At 37.6% G+C, this 20497-nt stretch overlaps 1 protein-coding gene across 1 annotated transcript in view; it reads left to right on the top strand.

The window, feature by feature from the left end:
* Positions 1 to 18719, top strand: part of HECA (hdc homolog, cell cycle regulator) — a 56701-nt gene extending 37982 nt beyond the window's left edge. Inside the window, exons 4-6 of the mRNA XM_020973735.2 lie at positions 667 to 1707; positions 11254 to 11408; positions 14850 to 18719. Of these exons, the coding sequence (XP_020829394.1) occupies positions 667 to 1707; positions 11254 to 11408; positions 14850 to 15014 (1361 nt within the window). The 3' untranslated portion in view covers positions 15015 to 18719. The remainder of the gene's footprint in view (positions 1 to 666; positions 1708 to 11253; positions 11409 to 14849) is intronic.
* The last annotated feature ends 1778 nt before the right edge of the window (positions 18720 to 20497 follow it).

Here is a 20497-nt window from a genome sequence, read left to right as displayed (position 1 = left end):
ATCAGCAAGTTCTGATCATCAAGTAAATGGACTTTGATTGATTATACAGTCCCATTTGTACCCCAGTTCTTACTCTGTCAAAAATCAGTGATATGTTTCCTTGTGTAAGGAATGAACATGAAGCAGTCTGATAGGAATGCTGTTTGGTTATAGGAGATGAGAACCTGTCTTCTTTAGAATCATTTTTGTCAGTTGTATTGGTATGACTTGACCATGACTGGCAATTACATGTGCTTAACATGTTTCATGGTTCTCTGTGGTGACTTTTGTTTAAAAAAAAAATAGTGAGCATCTTTGAATAAAGATGTGTGTCAGGAAAACATGCCAGGTAGTAGTAGTCAGTTACCATTTGGAAAATTTTATATTCTGAAGTTCATGGATATACAATATCCATTATATAGCTATAAATAACAGAATGCTTCCTCCCTCCTCAGAGTAAGGGTGGCCATGGAACATAAAACATAAAACTAGAGCAAAGTGCTTTCTCATTCTATATGTATCTTTTGGCTGAGTTGCAAAACCTTGACAATACCTTTTGCTTTGTCAGGCTGGGTCAAAATGATAGCTTTTATCTCAGAACATGCATCAGCATGAAGTTCAGTGTAGTGTAACGTGAGCGTCAGTAAGTGTCCATCCTGGTTGACTTGTCTGTTTTGTTTTCCTCAGAAGCACCTTGTGCCACACCACTCATCTGCAGCTTTGGAAGGCCAGTTGATCTTGACAAGGATGATTACCAGAAGGTGGTCTGCAATAATGAGCACTGCCCTTATAGCACCTGGATGCATCTTCAGTGTTTTTATGAGTGGGAAAGCAGTATCCTGGTCCAGTTTAACTGCATTGGTCGAGCCCGGAGTTGGAATGAAAAGCAGTGTCGCCAGAACATGTGGACCAAGAAGGGCTATGACCTGGCCTTTCGTTTCTGCTCCTGCCGCTGTGGACAGGGTCACTTGAAGAAGGATACAGACTGGTACCAGGTGAAGCGCATGCAGGATGAAAAAAAGAAGAAGTCCATGTCAGAGAAGAGCACTGGCAGGCAGATGGCAGAGACTGGGGAGGAGGTAAAAAAGTGCAGGCCTCTTAACAAGGCCCAGAAAGGACTGAGTCATGACCTCCCAAGGCGACATTCTATGGACAGACAAAACTCCCAGGAGAAAGGGGTCAATACAGGGGGGTATGGAGTGCGCTCCCCTTGTGGCTCTCCTGGCCAGTCTCCTCCTACAGGGTACTCTATTCTCTCTCCAGCTCATTTCAGTGGACCTCGCTCCTCAAGATACCTAGGGGAATTTTTAAAGAATGCCATTCACTTGGAGCCACACAAAAAGAATATGGCTGGAGGGAGCATGTTCCGAAATGCCCACTTTGACTATGGGGCATCTGGCTTACCAGCACACAGGGGTGGGCATTTTGATGCTCCAGTGCAATTTTTGAGGAGGCTTGATCTCTCAGAGCTCCTGGCTCACATCCCCAGGCACAAGTTGAACACTTTCCATGTAAGAATGGAAGATGATGCCCAAGTAGGCCAAGGGGAGGATCTACGGAAATTCATTCTTGCTGCCCTTAGTGCCAGCCACAGAAATGTTGTAAACTGTGCCCTTTGCCACCGGGCCCTCCCAGTATTTGAACAGTTCCCTCTAGTGGATGGAACCCTGTTCTTAAGCCCATCAAGACATGATGAAATTGAATATGATGTTCCCTGTCATCTTCAAGGTATAGGTGTTAGTTCGCCTTGCCTGCTTTTCCTTTTTTAAAGCCCAGGAATTGGTTTTCTGTGTCTCATTTTAGCTAGATATTGCTATGTTGTTTCTAGTCAGATACTGGATAACATTTAGATGTTTGTTATTTCAGCTTTACCCTAATGATATATTCAAAACTTGATGTCATCCTTCCTAGCACAGGAATATTTTCTTAGTGGAGAAGGTCATTTTGTGTTTGTGTTCTCCAATGAAGAGAGCTTTCCTTTAAGGCTGCTGGTGTGTAATAATTCCCTTTTGATTCTGTGAGATTTCAAAGAATGATTGAATGGCTTACTCTGTAGCTTGTAGGAAATAAACTGGTGTTGCAGTTTTTTCTGTTGATGTCCCTGGAAAGCTGTATATAATAGGTTACTTCAAATTCTTCATTCCATATCATGGTATCAAGATTGAGGAGGATGAGGGCTGGAAAGGCTTGAAGAGGTTTTAACTGGTAAAGTAGTCTTAAGGATGCCTTGGGGAGTAGGGATAGCAAAATTTAGGACTATTAAAGACTATTGAGAAAATGGCTTAAGAGAAGGTCTGTTTGACTGACTGTATGTAACCTGCAGGGACTTTTTGTTTATCCTAGCCCTCAAGAGAAAAATCAAAGGAATTCTCTGTAGTTGAGGAACCTGCCATTTCAAATAAAACACAGAGAGGTTGGATTAAGGCCTAAAGAGACTGTAACCTCAGGAACTAAGTGAGCACATGGGTGGTGTCAATCTCTATCCTTTCTTGCTAAACTCAGATTTTTATTAATTAAATATTTACTGAGTGCCTATCATGTACTAGGTACTGTAATAATAGCCTGTTTCCCCAAGGAGATGAGAATATATTTGGGGAGAGCAGATACATATAATTTGTGGTACAATGGAAAGGACATTTAATTTACAGTCAGAAACCCAGTTTGAATTGTAGCAGGTGACTTTGGGCTTTAACAAACTAGGTCTTAGTTTTTATATTTGTTAAAGGAAGGGGTTGAATGAGATGACCCTCAAAGTCCTTTCTAGATCTAAACCTATGATAATGTACTCCTGTTTCCAAGTTATAAAGAAATAATGATAATGTAAAGAAATGCCAAATAAGTAATATAGACATATTCAAAGGAGATAAAGATTGCTTTGTCTTAGGGTAAGTCAGGGAAAGTTTTTTCTTAGAGATATGATTTGAACTGAACCTTTGATGGGAGGTAGAATTTTGGGTAGAAAGGTTGATAGATTAAGAAATGGTAGCAAAAGAACAGGTGTGGGAAAATTCAGGCTATTTTCAGGAAACTTGAGATATTTGGCTGAAATGGACAGTTCATGTAGAAACAATGAGCCTGGAAAGGTAGGTTGGGGTCAGATTGTGGAGATTTTGAATGACAAGCTAAGGATTTAGGATTTTATCCCACAGGTGTTGGGGCAGCACTGAAAGGAGTGCTATAATGAAAGTGGTATTTTAGGAAAGGTAATCTGGTAGCACTGTACATGATGACTTGGTGGAAAGGAGAGAGAATGGAGGGAGATAAGGAGGTTAGTACATTAATTGATGTGCAAGTTGATTACTATCTAGATTAGGATATTGGAAGTATGAATAGAAAGAGAAGGCTAAATGTCAGAAACATTTTGAAAGAAGAAATTATAGTACTTAATGGCAGGGGACAAAAATGAAGGGGTCAGATTCCAAGATTTCTAGCCTAGGATACAGAGAGAAGTGTAGTACTGCCAACCGAAGTCAAGTCAAGTCATCAGGCATTTATTAAAGCACCTACTCTGTGCCAGGCACTGTGCTAAGTGCTAGAAGATACAAACAAAGGCAGTAAAACAGTCCTTGCTTTCAAGGACCTCACAGTCTAATGGGGGAGACAATATGTCAAAAATTATGTCCAAATAAGATATATGCAGGATAAATTAGAAATAATAGAAGAAAGGCACTAAGATTAAGGAGTACCAGGAAAAGCTTCTTTTAGAAGGTAAGACTTTAGCTTATTCTTGAAGGAAACCAGCAGTTGGAGAGGAAAAGGGAGAGTTCCAGATATGGGGGATAGTCACTGAAAATGCCTAGAGTCAGGAGACAAGAAACAGTAAGAAGAGTAAGGATCATAAGTAAGTGGAGAGGAGGAGGTATGAGAAGATTTGCAAGGTAGGAAGGGGCCAGGTTATGGAGGGCTTTAAAAGCCTAACAGATAATTTTGTATTTGATCACTAGAATCAATGGAAGAGAGATGATCAGATTTGTGTTTTGGGAAGATCAATTTGACAGTTGAGTGGAGTACAGACTAGAGCAAGGAGAGATTTGAGGCAGGGAGACCCAACCAGTAGGTTATTGCAATAGCCCAGGTATGAAGTGATGAGGTTGTGAACTGGACCAGGGTGGTGGCAGAATAAAAAGTGAAGGGAGTGTATACAAGAGAAATTATGGAGGCTTAAGTGATAGGACTTAAGTGATGCTACTTAAGTGGCAACTGATTAAATATGCAGGGAGAAATGGGAGAGTAAGGAAAATGGGGCTAATTTTGGAAGAAAGATCTGTTTAGTTTGAGATGTTGATGGGATACCCAAACAATTGATCAGTACTGGTAAGTAGTTAAAAATAAGTGACTGAAACTCAGAAGAAGATACTGGAAGTAAATATTTGGCAGTCATCTATATCAAGTTGATGGCTAAAGTTACCAAGGTACATGAGCCACTAAGGTGATTGGAGGACATAATTTACTGGCTTTTCAAAAGATTAAGTTACATGTTAAGTGCCTGCTCTTTGCAGGTGTTTAATCTTTTCAAGACCTGTTTATAAAAAATGAAAGTGCTATTAGTGTACCACAAGGACATTAAAGTAGGTTAGCTAATTATGATAAAATTGTTCAAACATCGGAATGGTTAAGACTAGCACCTACAAACTTGCCAGTAGCACAAGTGTTAATGTTTTTTGGGAGGATGGCCTCTAGCTTCCATGAGAATCTAATTCTAGGATGCTAATATAAATCCTTTCTTTTACCACTGTATCCTCATTGGGTATGCTTTAAGATACTTTATTTGAAATTCTAACACAAAATAGATATTCTTTTGTTCTGAGCTGCATTGTTTTCAAAAGCTTAAATCGATTTTGCTTTATTGAAACACTCTTCCTTTTCTTTCCCTCTTCTCTGCTATCCTTTCTCCCCCAACTCAGCTTACATCTGTGTCCTGATCTGGAGAAACGTGTTCTTTTGTTTTTAGAATGTGATAAGATTTCCCCAGTGAGGACCTTCTTCATTTCTTCAGGGAAGGAACATACATTCCTTTTTCAACTCTTTCGATTCTTTCCCTTAAGAAAGGGGGTTCTTAACTTTTTTTTGTGTCATAGACCCCTTGGGCAACCTGGTGAAGCCCGTGGACCACATTCTCAGAATAATGTATTTTAAATGCAGAAAATAAAATACATAGGAATAAAAGGAAACCAATTTTATAAAAAATGTTATCAAAATAGGTTTTTATAAAAAACAAGTTCATGAACTCCTAAGAGAGCCTGCCAGGTTTTTTTGCACTTGGAATACCAACTGTAGCTTCTAGAAATTTGAAACACTACTAGAGAGTACTTATTCTGCTCAGTATGTTGTAACCTGGTTGAAAATTTGGAGACTTACTGTAGGCCAGAGTTTCTAAACAGCTCCTAAACAGTGATAGATCAATAAAGAAGTCTGTTGCCTTCTAACACAACCCTCTCTGCTGTCTTCAGAGCTTAACATGCTATTGACCATCAGGGACTTAGGGTCAGGCTATTATTAATAACAGTAACTTGCATTTATAAAAGAGTGTTAAGATTTGAAAGCTCTTTACACGTTATGTCATTAAGCCCTAACAACAATTCTTGGAGGAAAGTATTATCATTATTGCCACTTTACAGATAAGAAAACTGAGCAAGATTAATTGAAATGAGAAATGAGGATGAGGAAGTTGAGATGAGGCCAAGAAAGGTTAAGTGATTTGCCCAGAGTCAGATGTTTGAGGCAAGATTCAAATGTCTGTTTTACCTACCTTCAGGTCCAGTGCTCTTACAACTGTGCCTTTTAGCTGCCAGGTGTGCTTTCTGATTTGGCTCCTCTCTGGGGCTCCTGGGTTATGCACTTGGAATGCTCATGGTCATCCATAATCAGGAAGGGAGAGAAAAGACTTGGAGCTCAGTGGTAGTGGTCTGTAGACTAGAGGGGAAGAAGCATGGCCAGAGGCTGCTAGCATCCACCTTTCCCGACATTCTATAAGCCTTTCTGGTTAGGATGGGGATATGGCTCAAAATTCTGAAGTTTGCTCCCCTGGAATGATCACTACCTCCTAGCCCCTTCAGCATTTGTCTTGTCAGTTAACCCTTCATTCTACCTAATCTGTCATGATGAGGCTTCAAGTGAGTACTCTTCACTATCAGAAACATTAGAGACGCCCTAGGTTCACTTCTTTATCAGAAGATTCTAGGCCCAAATAGCAAATTCTAATCCAGTAGCTCTCCCTAGTGCTTCAAGAGTTGTTCTTGTAATGTTCACTTCAGAAGACTGGGAAGTTTTATCTCAACAAAGATTCCTTTAAGATCTGGCATTCCCTTATCCAAAATAGGATGGTGTATTCACTCAATAGGCATGAAGGATTATAATAGTAAAGGAGGTGTGTTTAGCTGTTTTGTAGCTTTTATGAGGCCTAGTACATAAAAATAAATTTATTGATTCAAAGAGGGAGAAAGGAATGTAAATATAAGAGATGATTCTGGTTCCCAAAGTAGATATAGGGCATTTGGAATTTTGATATAGTGATTTTTTTTCCCCACAATGAGTTAGGTTAGGAGAGAACAGTTTATACAGCAAAGAAATGATAGGTATCTCTGGGGGATTTTGTTCATTTTCAGAATTGTTTATTCTACAGCATAGTCTCCCTGGACCCTCTCCATTCTGTGAGATGTCTGTGAAATTCTTTTCCTTTTGATAACAGCTGAGATGAATGAAAAGCTTGAGAATCAATTTATTAATTAGGCTAGCTGATAATAAATTGATGCTTATTGGTTTCTGTTGGTAACCAAAGACCAAATTATGAAGATCCCTGAATGCTTAAATACCTTAGGAAAAGAAGGTAACCCTGACAGGTGAAACTTAACCTTGATTGTTGAACATTTAATGAAGGGATGTACTAATAAGAGATGGGCTAAAAGTCCTCAGCTCCTCTTGGTGAGAATGTGATTTGATCATGAGACTGAGCTGCCTCCTACAATTTGAACAAAGGAATCCAACCACTTTGGTTGGTTTTTTTCCGTCATAAACTGAGTTACACTAGAGTATGAATGAGGGGCTATAAGGGCAAGATTAATTAATCACCAAGATTAGATTCTGTTTGTAAGTCTTGTTGTTGGGTCACAGAGCAATTTGGGCAATCTCATCTGTCAGCAATGTCCTTCAGACACTGACTCATTCTTAGAGATCTGGTCCTTGAATGAGGAAGTAGAAAGGAAAACCCTCAATCCTAATTTAATAATTGAAATAGAGTAAAAAAATAATCACTTCTTATTGGTGGTTAAATAATAATTAACAAAGTGAAAATTTGTAGTATCCTCGCTGTAGTTGATGCGAGATTGTTCAGGCTTCTTAGATAGATTTGAGAAAGATCCATATCTGGAATTTTTCTTTGAACACGTGTGAGTATGTATGTATGTGCGCATATATGTATGTGTATACATAGCTGTGGATATGTGTAGTTACTTGATTTTGAGGCACATTTAGAAGATTGAACTGCAAGAAATCAGGAGCAGAAATTTTATTAGTTTATTATGTTATTGGTCAGACTTATTGGGGTCATGACTATCAGATCTGAAAGAAACCTTAAAGATTTCTGGTGTCACCCCTTCATTTTACAGATTCAGAAACAGAAACCCAAGAGGTAAAATAACTTGCCCAAAATCACACAGGTAGTTTAACTAGAGCTAGAATTTAAATTCAGGTCCTCTGACTCCAAATCCTACATTCTTTCCACTGAATTAACTAAACTTTTAAAAACATTCTAGCAAATCAAAGTATCTTTTTGTATGTAGATACTGAAAATAGAATTGTCCTAGCATTGTTGCCTTCTTAAGAAAGAAATTCTTACATATGCTCCCTAGAAACAAAAATTTAACTTAGTCTTTCATTCATTCATTCATTCATTTTATTTATTTGTTTATTTATTTAAAGAAAGTTAAATCAGCCTTGGAGTGTTTCTTCACTAGTGATTAATTGGAGAATGGTCAGGTGGTTAATAGGAAGTAACCAAAATTGTGCATGTAGTACCTAAAATTAATGTCACATAAGCATCTTCAGAGATCTTTCGCCTTCTTCATTTCACAGTGACTCAGATGTCTTCCCCTTAATTCTTATCTCTGAAGAAGTAGCCAAGGCTAACCCTCCATGAACCCTTGATAACATCCTCTCTTACCTTTTCTACTAGATTGTTCCCACTGCCATCCCTACTCTTTCTGTTATTTTCAGTCTTTTATGTCCTGTCTCCTTTCCTGCTACCTCCATGTTGCCTTCACATCCTTAAAAAAGCCTTCTTTTTATCTTGCTGTTCCTGCTGTCATTCCATCCTCTCTTACTCTTCTCAACTAAGCTCCTTGAGAAAGCTGTCTGATCTGGATGCCTCTTTTTCTTCTTAGTCTCTTCTAAATCCTTTGCAATTTGGCTTTCAACCTAACATCATTCAACTGAAATTGCTCTCTTCAAAGTTAATTGCCAAACTGAATGGCTTTTTCTCAGTTTTCATCATTCTTGACCTTTGTATAGCATTTGACACTGTTGATCACCTTCTGTTCCTGGATACTCTCCTCTCTAGGTTTTCCTCCTATTCCATCTGACACTCTTTTTCAGTCTCCTTTTTGAGCTCATCAGTGGCCCACCCACTAACAGTATCCCTCAAGCCTGTGCTGGGCCCTTTTCTCTTTTTGTCTAGATTGTCAGAAATCTCATCACTTCTCTTGGGTTCATTTATCATCTTCATACAATGATTCCCAGATCCATATATCTAGTCCTGCTTTATCCTGAGCTATAGACTTCTTTGACCAATTGCCTTTTGGACATCTCAAACTGGATGTCCTTTAGTCAAGAAATGTAGACATCAGCATGTCCAAAACAGAATTCATTATTTTTCCCTCAAAACCCACTTCTCTTCCGATTTTCCCTATTGCTATAGGGGGAACTACTATTCTCTGAGTAACCTAGGCTTGAAACCATAGTTTCCCTGACTCTTTTCTCACATCCCACATATCCAGTCTAAAGCTAGAGCTTACTGTTTCTGTCTTTACAACTCTTGTATACATCTACTTTTCTCCACTCCTACAGTCACCACCCTGGTTTAGTCCCTTATCACTATTGAAATAGCCTTCTAATTGGTCTTCCTTCCTCAACTCTCTCTCTGCTCCAATCTCTTCCTCCACTCACCTGCCAAAATGATTTTCCTAAAGCCAAGCCGCCTTCCCCCCAGCTTAGTCTATGTCAGTGGCTCTCCATTACTTCCAGGGTCAAAAATAAAGTCCTTTTTAAAAGACCTGGTATTTAAAGCCTTCATAGTCTGGCTTACTCCTTTCTTTACAATCTTGTACTTTGTTCCCCTCCATTTATTCTGTGCTCTTGCTACACTGGCCTACTTGTTACTCATATTTGACACTCCATCTTCCATCTCAGTTCTTTTAAAAGTGGATGTTCCATAATCCTGAAATGCTCTCCCACATCATCTCTACCTCTTGTATTTCTTGCCTTTAAGACTTACCTTAAATCCTGTTTTCTACAAGAGGCTTTTCTCGGTGTTTCTACCAAGCTCTCCTGTCTTTCCTTCAAGATTTCTTTGATGAGCTTTGTGTCTCTATGTACCTAATTATTTATGCCTCATATATCAGAATATATGTTCTTAATAAATGTTTTTTGATTGATTAGTCTTTCTCAGATTATTTAATGTAGGCACGTGGGACATTGGCACCTTGCCCTTCATTATACCACCTGCTATGCTGAGTAATTCAGTATTAAGCCGAATGGGTCTTGGAGCCTGGTTCTCTAATACCAATTTCTAGGAAGATATTCTAACACTGTAATTCAAGTGATAGTGTAATAGCAAAGCTCTAGATTATTTTATCATATGAGGAAGCCAGTCCCTTGAAAGTAAGACCTTAGTAAGAACTTTTTTTTTCTCATTCCTACATGTATTAGGTCATACATGCATCTTTCTCTTCTTATTGATATGGGTCTTGACAGTACATACAGACCACATGTATTGATTGAAATGTAGGAAATGTCATTAAAATCAAGGTTATTCATTACCATGCAAATGTGTTCATTTATGTAGAGTGCTCTATTCATCAAAGGGGTCTAATGAATAGTTGAAGACAAATGAATAATTGAAATTTAGGATTGAAGAGGGAGAAAATATGCAGAGAAAAACTGAATTAAGATTTACAACGAAAAAAAACCATGGGCCTCAGTTTTCCTCATCTGTAAAATGTGAGGAGATGGTTCCATCTAAGGTCTCTTCTAGCTCTAAATCTATAAGCCTAATTCCTAGCACCCAGAACAGTGCTTAAAATATAGTAGACACTTAATGAATGCTTGTTGATTGATCCCATGAATCCTTAAAAGTTATATCAGGAAAGAAGAAAAGACATGGAAGGGAAGTGTGCAATAAGGGGTTTTGTTGACTGCACCACACACAACTTTTGGGCCTTGGTTTGTATTTTGACCAAGAGTGCAAAAGCAAGTGTTAGCCTTTTTTACAGCAGTATATCTCATTGTAAGGCAACATCTAAATCACTGATGACTAGGAAAGTCTTAGAGCACTACTTACCCTTTGTAAATGATATTTACCTTATGGGATTGTTTTAAGGATAAAATGAGATGATTGTGAAAAGCACTTTGCAAACTCCAAAGAACCACATGAAAACTCTCCAAAGTAGGTACTGCTGGTATTATTATCCTCATTTGACAGATGAGGAAAATGAGGTTCAGGGAGGTCAAGGGACTTTTTTGACGGTCATCCAACTAGTTAGTTTCAGAGACAGAATTTGAACACAAGTTTTCTTGACCCATAGGTCCAGCAGTATGCCACTCTCTGTTTCAGTTCAGTTGCTTAGATCAGTGAATCCAAGGTTTTGTTTTTGTTTTTTATAGGGTCATTAATTTTCTGAAGAGAAGAAGGTGAATAGTCCCAAACTGAAGTCCTTATCCTAGCTAGCTATCTCAGAAATGCCTGTTCTTAAAGGGTATGGGTAGCTTAGCCTAAACCATCATCACTATTGAGAACAATCAACCTAACCTTGTGTACCAGCTTAAAGCATGTGACCTGCTGATGTAGTTGTCAGCTTTAAGAGGACATCCTTGGAGCATATTAATACATGTAATGTATTTTGGTTTTATGTTTACCTGAGTCTATAAAGTCTAATTTTTAGAAATCTGTTCCATAGCTGGTTGGTGAACAATGGAGAGCAACACTTTTCGTTCTGTAAGAGAAAAAAAAATCTTTATTTTAGGATATGAGTGCCTTCAGAATTGTTTATTTTTTATTTACAGGAAGGCTTATGCATCTGTATGCTGTGTGTGTAGACTGCTTAGAAGGGGTTCATAAAATAATCTGCATCAAGTGTAAGTCTCAATGGGATGGAAGCTGGCACCAGCTGGGCACCATGTATACCTATGATATTTTGGCAGCCTCTCCATGTTGTCAGGTTGGTATCCTCGAACAGAGCGTCAGGTTGCATCAGTTTTCTGTTTACTGTGTCAGCTGTGTGTTGCTCTATAGCATTCTGTATCCATTTGAATCTTTTTAGTTTCTGTTATTCGAGGAAGTAGGAGGAATATGAAGAAGTAACCTCAGTAGCTTGCAAGATGGTGCTTCCACATTTTCCAAGAGATAAGGAAGTTTATGCTGATCATTCCAGTGTGTTTCTCATGCCAACGGGGAATCCTTCAATTCGATGGCATCCTGACAGGAGGAAAATATTAATATGGCAGAATAAATTTAAGTAATTCATAAATTGGATTGCTTAGAAACATCTTTGATAATTTCTAATGCTTTAAAAAAAATAAACAATTGCTATTTAATTGGCAGTCTTCAAGTAGTTGCCACTTAGTGGGGACAGAGAAGTTTTATTTTCTTATGAGATACAAGATATAACTTTTCATTAAAGTGACTTTGCATAACCTTTTACTAATTACCAAATCTCATTCTTCTAAGAAATAAAATTATTTTGAAAAGAAAATGCCTTTACTGTTAATTTTTCATCAGAATATAGACTTCTACATCTCTGGGAGTTCCAGGTCGGCAAGATCTTCAGCTTTAATCTAAAGTTCAGAGGTTTCTTTGGGAGAAACATGAGAGATAAACTCCTTTCTCAGATGAACTTTAACCCTAAGATAGATAGTCTAAGAGATCTGAGGTAGTTATTCTACTGATCTTTTTCTAGGAAGCTTCAGTAATCTTAGAGGAAGGGTTTATAAGAAATTTGGAAGGGTTATGGAGAGCCTAATTCCTCTGCTACCAGGCATAACTAACTAATTAATTAGCTTAAGCTATTCCAAGTAATTGAGCATATTATTGAGAAATCTCAAAGGAATTAGATGTTGCAGCCTCTCAATAACCATAGAAACTGGGATTGTACTTAGTATTATTAATTTAATAATCTAACACCCTATGCCTGGAATGTACTCTCACCTCTCCTCCCCTTTTTAGAAGAATCCCTTGTTTCCTGAAAAACTCAGCTGAACACATTCTCCATTAGGCCTTTTCTGTTTACCTCACCTGTTAATTGCTACCCTATTTAAAATGTACTCTTTCTCTATTTCATATAAACTTATTTATATATTGACTTCACTAAGAAAATGCAAATCCCAAGGCCTGGAATATATCTTCAAGGCCTAGCAGTGTGCCTGGCTCTTTGTCTTAAAGTTTATTCAAGAAATATTTTGGTGTAATGTTAGTTCTTGTGTTGTATAGTTTTATAGTACTTCCCTCGCAATAGCTCTCTGTTAGTTGAGAAGGGAAGGAGTCACTAGTTCTTTTTAGAGGTGAAACTAAGGAAATTAAAGGGTACAAGGAGCCAATGTAGTAGATGGGAAGAATAATAAATGTGGAGTCAGATAATTGAGTTTCAAATCCCATTGTTGCCATCTACTTGGAATAGTTTAAGGTTAATTATGAATTGAGAGATAAAAGAAATGAAGATTTGTTTGTATCCTTTAAATAAATAAAAATATATCATTTATTTATCCTGCTTATAGGATTTTGGAGTTGGGAGGAATCTTAGACACCATCTAGTCCAACTCCTTTGTTTTATACTTGAGGAAACTAAAATCTGTTGAGGGAAACGGATTTGCTCAGTTATATAAACTAGTCATAGAAGTTGTATCGCTGTTCATAGGTGAGCAAGAATTAGAACTCAGCTCTCACAAGAGGTATTTCTACTACCCCGGGCTACTATACCTACTGAGAGGTAATGGGTTTTTTTCAGGCTAGAAATGTAAGTGCACAGATGACAGCTTCAGGTTGCTTGCTACTGTTCATAGCTTAATAGCTTTTATGATTACAATTAACTCAGATTTTCCTTTTCCCCAGTGAGGAGGAAAAATAGCTAATTACCAAACTGTACACTTATTAATTAGCTCTTCCAAGTGAAAACACTACCAACCTCGTGTAAGAAAGATTTTGGGGGGTTAGGCTTCCACAGCAGGATAAGAAATTCCAAGATCTTGTGGTTAGTCCCTCAACCAATCAGAAAGTACCCCAAACTTTTCTGTGAACAGCTAGTTCCTTAAGAAAGAACCCTAGAGGCTAAAGTGGTTGCAACCTGTCGGGTTCAACGATGGGGCCTTGACAGGGCAAAGGCTTTTCTCCACTGGGCTTGCTTAATAAGCTTATTGAATATGAACTTACACACCCCAAGGGCGGAGATAGGCGCCATTTTTAAACATGGGTCTACGAATAGACCATGGACGAACATGTGATGGGCTGTCCAGGAAGGGTGTAACTCAGATGAACCAGACCAATCGTAGCCCTGATGGGTGGAGTATGGATCTTACTAATGATTTAAAAGTTGATTCTACCACTGAACCAGTGCCCACATGCTGCTGAAGTGTGTTGTGCCTGCTTCTTTCACGAGAAGTGTAATAAAGGCTTTCCTTCACTCATTCACTGTAGCAGGTTTTTGTTTCAGATTTTTCTAACACCTCGTGTACATTCTTAACTTGTGAAAATGAAGGGTAGTCATCCTGTAAGTGGAGCAGTTTTTAAAAACAGCTGTAACATTTTGGGAGAGAATGCAAAACCAGAAGAGGGACAAATAAAAACATTTTCTTAGAATCTTTCTTTCCGTAGTATTCAGAGGTGTGGGTATGTTTATAGGAAATTTAGTCTTAGAGATGGTTACATTAGTGCTATACAGGCTATCTGTTTTGATTGCCTTTGCCAATGAGTGTTTTTAGTATGAGCCCACCTCAGTAAAGGTTGTCATTATTGAGATAACTTTCATGAAGAAGTGTTACTTTCAAATCCTGGATTATTCTGATAAGTTGCTTGGGTCTTTCATTCAAGAGCCTTATGGTCATAGGATGATAGATTTTTACTTAGAAGAGATTTCAGAGGTCATACAGTCACTTTTATTTTACAAAAGAGGAAACTGAAGCACAGAAAGGTTGAATGATTTTACCCAAAGTCACACAGCTTGTGTCTTAGGTGGTATTTGAACCTAGGTCTTCTTGACTCCAAATATAGTACCTTATCCAATGTTTGATTCCGCCATTCTCATGATTCCTTTCTGTGATCTTGCTAGTGTCATGAAATGTACAAGCAGTGAAGTATACCACCAGAAAAGAAATTGGGAGAAATTAATTTTCCTTTCAGTCATTAAAAGTATAAAAAAATATATACAAATATGAAACTGTAGAACTGAATGACTCATTTCTCATATCCTGTGTGGTTTTTTGGGGGGTGAGGAATGGGTAATGTACATATCCTCCATTTCAGAGGAAGTAAGCTTAGCTGAGTTGCTTGTTCATGTTGTTTTGTGAGTTACACTTGTCTAGTACTTGCAATTTATTTTAATTTTAATTTTTTATGGAAAGGAAGAACACAGAAAGCTTCTATTCACAAGTGTTTTTTTTTCCCCTTGCAGGCTCGATTGAACTGTAAGCATTGTGGAAAGCCAGTCATAGATGTACGGATTGGAATGCAGTATTTCTCAGAATACAGTAATGTCCAGCAGTGCCCACATTGTGGGAACCTAGACTACCACTTCGTGAAGCCATTTTCTTCTTTTAAAGTTCTGGAGGCTTATTGACGAAAGCTTTGTTTTAGTAATAGCTATTTTATGGGTATTACTACTTTATTACATATCTTTTATAGGAAACACTCTGTTGACATTGGTTTCTTTTCTAATTTAAAGAAGAATTTCTTTGTATGTGGATATTACTAAAACTGGGTACTGGCCCTGTGCCCTCCCTTGACACCTGTGTGTTTAATAGGGCCTGAGTAGGGTCAGGGCCTGAGCCCCAGTGAGTAACCTTGTGAGTTTGGGGGAGGGGGATCACCATCACTGATTGTCTTTGATTGAGCTTTAATTTAAAAGATGACGGGGTGGGGGGAGATTTTTGGGAAGGGATGGTGTGGGTACTGATCACATGGTAGAGTCCAGCAGTTTGAGGAGATGGGAAGAAGCCCTTACTAAAATCATAGACAGTTCCAGCTGATCTATTTTCAGATTTTCCCAAGGGTTTAGGAAAACTGTGTGACATGTGAATGTAAATCTATGCCAGGGGGCAAAACAGTGTTTGAGTCTACATCTTGGCGTAGTGCTTTGCTGTAAACATTGACACGGAATTTACCTTCACTGACAGATCATTTGGAAGTGGCCCTGGTGTACTGTTTCCATCAGTATTGTAGTTTAGCAGTCAGGTCAAGTGATTCCTACAAGATAACTTCCAAGTTATGATACATCTGTTTGAAGCTGTTTGTGCTGCAAATATTTTTAGGCAAGGTTTTCTCATGACCTGGAGAGCATTTTAAATGGCTTGTACTGATGCACCCTGGTTGAGGAAAGCAGTACTGCAGAGCTGTGTAGTTAGAACTCTGTCTTCAAAGTAGTTTAAAATGGCTTTTAAGTTGAGAAATTCACCAATAGTGTGGTCTTGAGAAATATGGGTTTGTACCAGTTGCTAGATAGTGGTGGCATCTGATGTTTTGCAGGTGAATTTCACAGCCATGGTCCTTAAAAATGCTGGTGAACTTCATTAGAAGTCAGTGCCATGCTTTCTGAAGAGTCACTTATGGCCGTGTCTTGCCTAGTTAATGCTGAGCCTTCTAAAATCACATATTTGACCAGAGTCAGGGTGGGAGAGGGTATATTTAAAGGATGTTAAAGAAAAAAAGGGCTAATATTTCTATTTGGAGTTTATCCTTTTTGTGTGGAGAAATTATTGCTATGAATAAGAGGTATACACTAAAATGTTATTCTTCTAAGGATTTTTGCAGTACCTCCTTGGCTTTACTAGAGAAATATTAAGCATTTAGAAAGTTGGCTTTTTTGTCTTTCTAAGATGAAGATTTCTAGATCCTTAGATCCCTGTTAGTGACTTTAGAAGGAACCGCAGCCCCTCCCTTTCAAAAAATATAGATTTTGACATAGAATGTGCTTTTTCAAAAAAAAGGATTTGCTAATTTCAAGTATGACCTTAGTAATTTGGTCATTTCAAGTGTGTTGAGGTAAATAGTCCCCAAAGAACACCAGAAACATTGTCACACACTTGATTGGAAACTAGAGTCAAGGTTTATTTTAACATTTTATATTGCTTAACCAATTTATACCACTTTTATTTTCTCAGAGGGACCAAGTTTGGGTTTTCATTTAACATTGTTGGGGCTTTACTGCCAGTGAGTTGCAGATGTACCACAGACAATGTTTGATACTTTGTGGAAAGGCAGCAGCATTGGAGGATCAAAAGCATTATCCACTGCCCTTTATCTCTCAGCTCTGTTTGATTCCAAATGTGCTTTGCTTTTGCCAGTTTGGTGGTCTGAAAAATGTTTCAGCATGGGGAAAATACTTGAAATGTTTGTGAGAGGCCAAAGACTGTACTTGCCAATATTTGATTGAAGCAAAAGAGGTTTATGGGAAGCAAACTGTGAATATTTGTCTTTAAGACACAAAGCTATAATTATGAAGTTTTGATGTTGAGAGCATCAGGTGCAGAAACCTAAATTTTCAAAGAACTTCTCTGTCTTAAGAGTACCATTGGGACATTGTTTCAGACACTAAAGAGTAAAGTTTCTGCAGTGCATTTTTTTTCCCAACAGTTTACAGTGAAACCTGCTTATAATATTCCTGTGGGACATATTAAGTAGATTCTCCATAAAACCATGTTTTTTCCTTTATGTTTTTGTTTTCCCAGACCTTTGAAAAACTATGGCAAGTTTTTACTATAATTGGATAAAGTCTCCTTTTTAGCCCTTTATTTTAAAAATGAATTCCATTCAAGTCAACAGACATTTATTAAGCACTTATGTGCAAGGCACTGTGAAGAAATCAGGATGCTGTGATTATCTATTTGTAGACAAATTTAGTATTATCTTTTTGGCAAAAAGATAATACATTCTACTGTTCCAGAATCTTGAACATACTATTGGCCTTCAAGTTGTCTGCTGTTGCCTGAAAGGAAATTCTGCTGTTTTGCAGTATAAAATAAAACTGGGATACAGCAGCATGTCCGTAAATGTCTTGCCAACCAACTAAACTAATTTTCCTTAACTTTCTCACAAAGTAAGTTGCCTGAATTATTTCTCATTGACTAGAATGTTGATAAGAATAAGAAATATGTCCACTAAAGATGACCCTTTTAGGGGAGGAGTGAGAATTATGGAGGGCAGGGGAAGAAAAAGCATTAAGGGACATGAATTACCTGAGAAATGCAGTTTATGCTTCTTGGTACAGGTAGAGAAGGATGACATTCTATAGTGAAACATCTTTGAAGTGCAACTATTACTTTCAAGATGACTTTGCTTGTTTTCTTTAACATTTGGCCTTTGTTATTTGTTTTTTGTAGTTGCATCATGAGCAAATAAAATTCTATACATTAGTAAATCATGGTACAGTGAAAAGATAGTTTTGATGTCAGATCTTTTTTTCTTTTCAGCCCAACCTTTGCCACTCTACTTGCTGTCCTTACCTCCCTCTGAAGCAGTAGAGACCATGTGCTTGTCTCTTGAGGTAGAAGTTGTATCATGTAGCCAAGGGGAATACCAGTGTTATTTTTTTTAAAGTACTTTCTGTCCCCTTCCCTCCTTCCTTCATATCCCCCAAACACATGCAGAGCAACAGTCAAATATGACCAAAAAACTTCCATTAATTTCCAGCACTTAACTAACAGCTGTATTTATGTGGTTTTTATGTGGTGGTCTAATCTATTTGGACATATACCTAGAACTAACAGATGTGCTGATGTATAACTTGACAGACCACCTAAAATAACTGACCTGCAGAAATCCATCCTTCATTTAGTCCAAGAGCCTCATTTCAAGTATTATCTGGATTCTGCTGTGCTTAGATCAGTGACTCACAGTTTACATATCTTTTGTCTAATCAACTGGCTCCTTCAGTCATTTTGATTGGAAGTGGAAGGGTGGAGAGGGAGGGTGGGGTACTGGGAGGGGGAGGGGAGTGCTACTACTGTTCAGTGTGTGGATACCTGCAGCAGGATGTTGCCTAACCCAGTTGATTTCCATTTACTGCTGACTGTTATTCTTGCCAGTCAATGGAGAGAAGATATAGTGGATGGGCACCATTACAACCAGCTCAGAAATGTGTTCTTGTCAGTAAAGGTTTCTTGTCAAGATGTCTTGGATTGCACTTTCACAAAGGAAAGACAATGTATATAGCAAATGAATGTTGATGAAACTGAAATGTTTGGTTATGGTACTGTTGTGTGTGATGTAAGAGGATTTCTGTTTGTGAGCTGTCTGTATTAAAAAGTAATAAAGTTGCAAAACCTTACATTGTTGCTTCTGTGAATGTGCTGTCTTTTTTTTACCTTTGGCATGAGAATTTTGAGCAAGGGAGGTTATCTGATCAGGAAAATGTAAAGAAAAGAGTTTCTATGGTTTCCTGTCATTTCTTTGGTCCTTGTTCATGTAACAACCATCTTGTAATGAAAGAACTTGCTTGTGTATGATTTCATTGTAGGCAGAGAAAGGAGAAGGTAATTAAGCTTCCTGTAGTCCTTTTTTTGTATTGTCCTCGAGAAGCAAATTGCCTCTGATATCTTGGCCACCTAAGCGAAACCCAACCAAACCATAGAGTAGTCTAGAATCTTATAGGAAGAAAGGTAGTAACATCACTAATGTGAAAATATATTTAATAGGAATGTATATATATAGCCTTTATCAGATTGTGCGCCATCTTGGGGGTGGGGAGGAAGAGGGAAAAAAATTTTAAACTCAACAGCATATGGAAGTGATTGTTAATAAACCAAAATAAATTAATTTAAAAAAAAAGAAAGGTATTGGGTTCGTGAGACCTCTCTCTATTCCACCTCTCATTTCCACGAGTGTTTTTTACTTGCTGATTTACTACAGAGAGTTTGTGTGTTAGGAATGCTTCATCTGGAGTTTCTAGATACTGGGGGTGTGATTACTAAGAATGTAATCTTTTAACAAAATTCCATAGTAAATATGAGGAAAGGAAAGGTTTTCCTGTAATCAAAAGGAAAGCTAAAGGTAAGTTAAGCCAACTGTGGTTTATAACATTTGAGATTAGTAGAAGGTATTCAGTTGCCTAGCCTTAGCCTTTAAATCTTTGGTGCTATTATATCATGATCTGGGGTTTGTAAAAGAAAGGTAAGTTAGCTAATGCTTATGCTGTAGTTTCAATAAGAGATTTTTATAAAAAAGTGTGAAATGGACTATATTATATTCTAATTCTGCTTCTCTCATTTAGCTATACCTTGGTTAATCTTACTTGGACCTATTGTATGTGAAAGCTGTAGATATTTATACATATGAGTATGAAAATGTAAACTGTATATGCATAGGCATATGCACATATACATGAGGGTATATACACACATGCACATACCTAGATATGTAAAATGTGGGCATAGATGTATATATGCACATATATGTGTACATATAATCTTTTTTTATATGTATGTATGTATACATGCATATATGAACAAACAACTTACATCAGTTCCACATTTTAAATTTGGAAGTGACCTAAGTCAGCTGGTCCAATAATTTTATTCCATACGCATGAGGAAACTTAAGGTTTCTTTGTGCAGGTGAAGTGATGTGCCTAAGGTTACATAGCTAATTGGTGACAGAGCCAGGTCTAGAACCCTTATATCCTAACTCAATCCAGTGTTCTTAAACAAATGTAAATTATATTATAATTAAGCCCAAAGAACCTTGTTTAGATGGTAACAACCACTGGGATTTGCTGAAGAGAAAATTATCATCTTATTGGGGCTTGCTTAGCTTTCCAAACAAAGTAACAAACACCTGGTGATCTCATTTAGTTTATTTTAAAAGTATTTTACTTAGGATTAAAATAAAACTGACCACTATAACATTTCCTGGAGAAAACGTGTTGACTGGCTCTGATGCTTTAAATTCTTCACATGTAGTTAGGTTTGTATCTTAACATGAAATTTAGAATTATAGAATTCCATTTGTAACTTAAATTATTTAATAGGTTATAGAAGTTGTACTTGGAAAAAATTTATAGGGAACATTAAATATTATGTCCTAATTTCACAGGTAAAAAAACTGAGG

Source organism: Phascolarctos cinereus, unplaced genomic scaffold (genome assembly GCF_003287225.1).
Source record: "Phascolarctos cinereus isolate Bilbo 61053 unplaced genomic scaffold, phaCin_HiC Scaffold_5;HRSCAF=322, whole genome shotgun sequence".
Classification (NCBI taxonomy): Eukaryota; Metazoa; Chordata; class Mammalia; order Diprotodontia; family Phascolarctidae; genus Phascolarctos; species Phascolarctos cinereus.
Note: the sequence above shows the minus strand (reverse complement) of the source record. Positions and strands in the feature narration are given on the sequence as shown.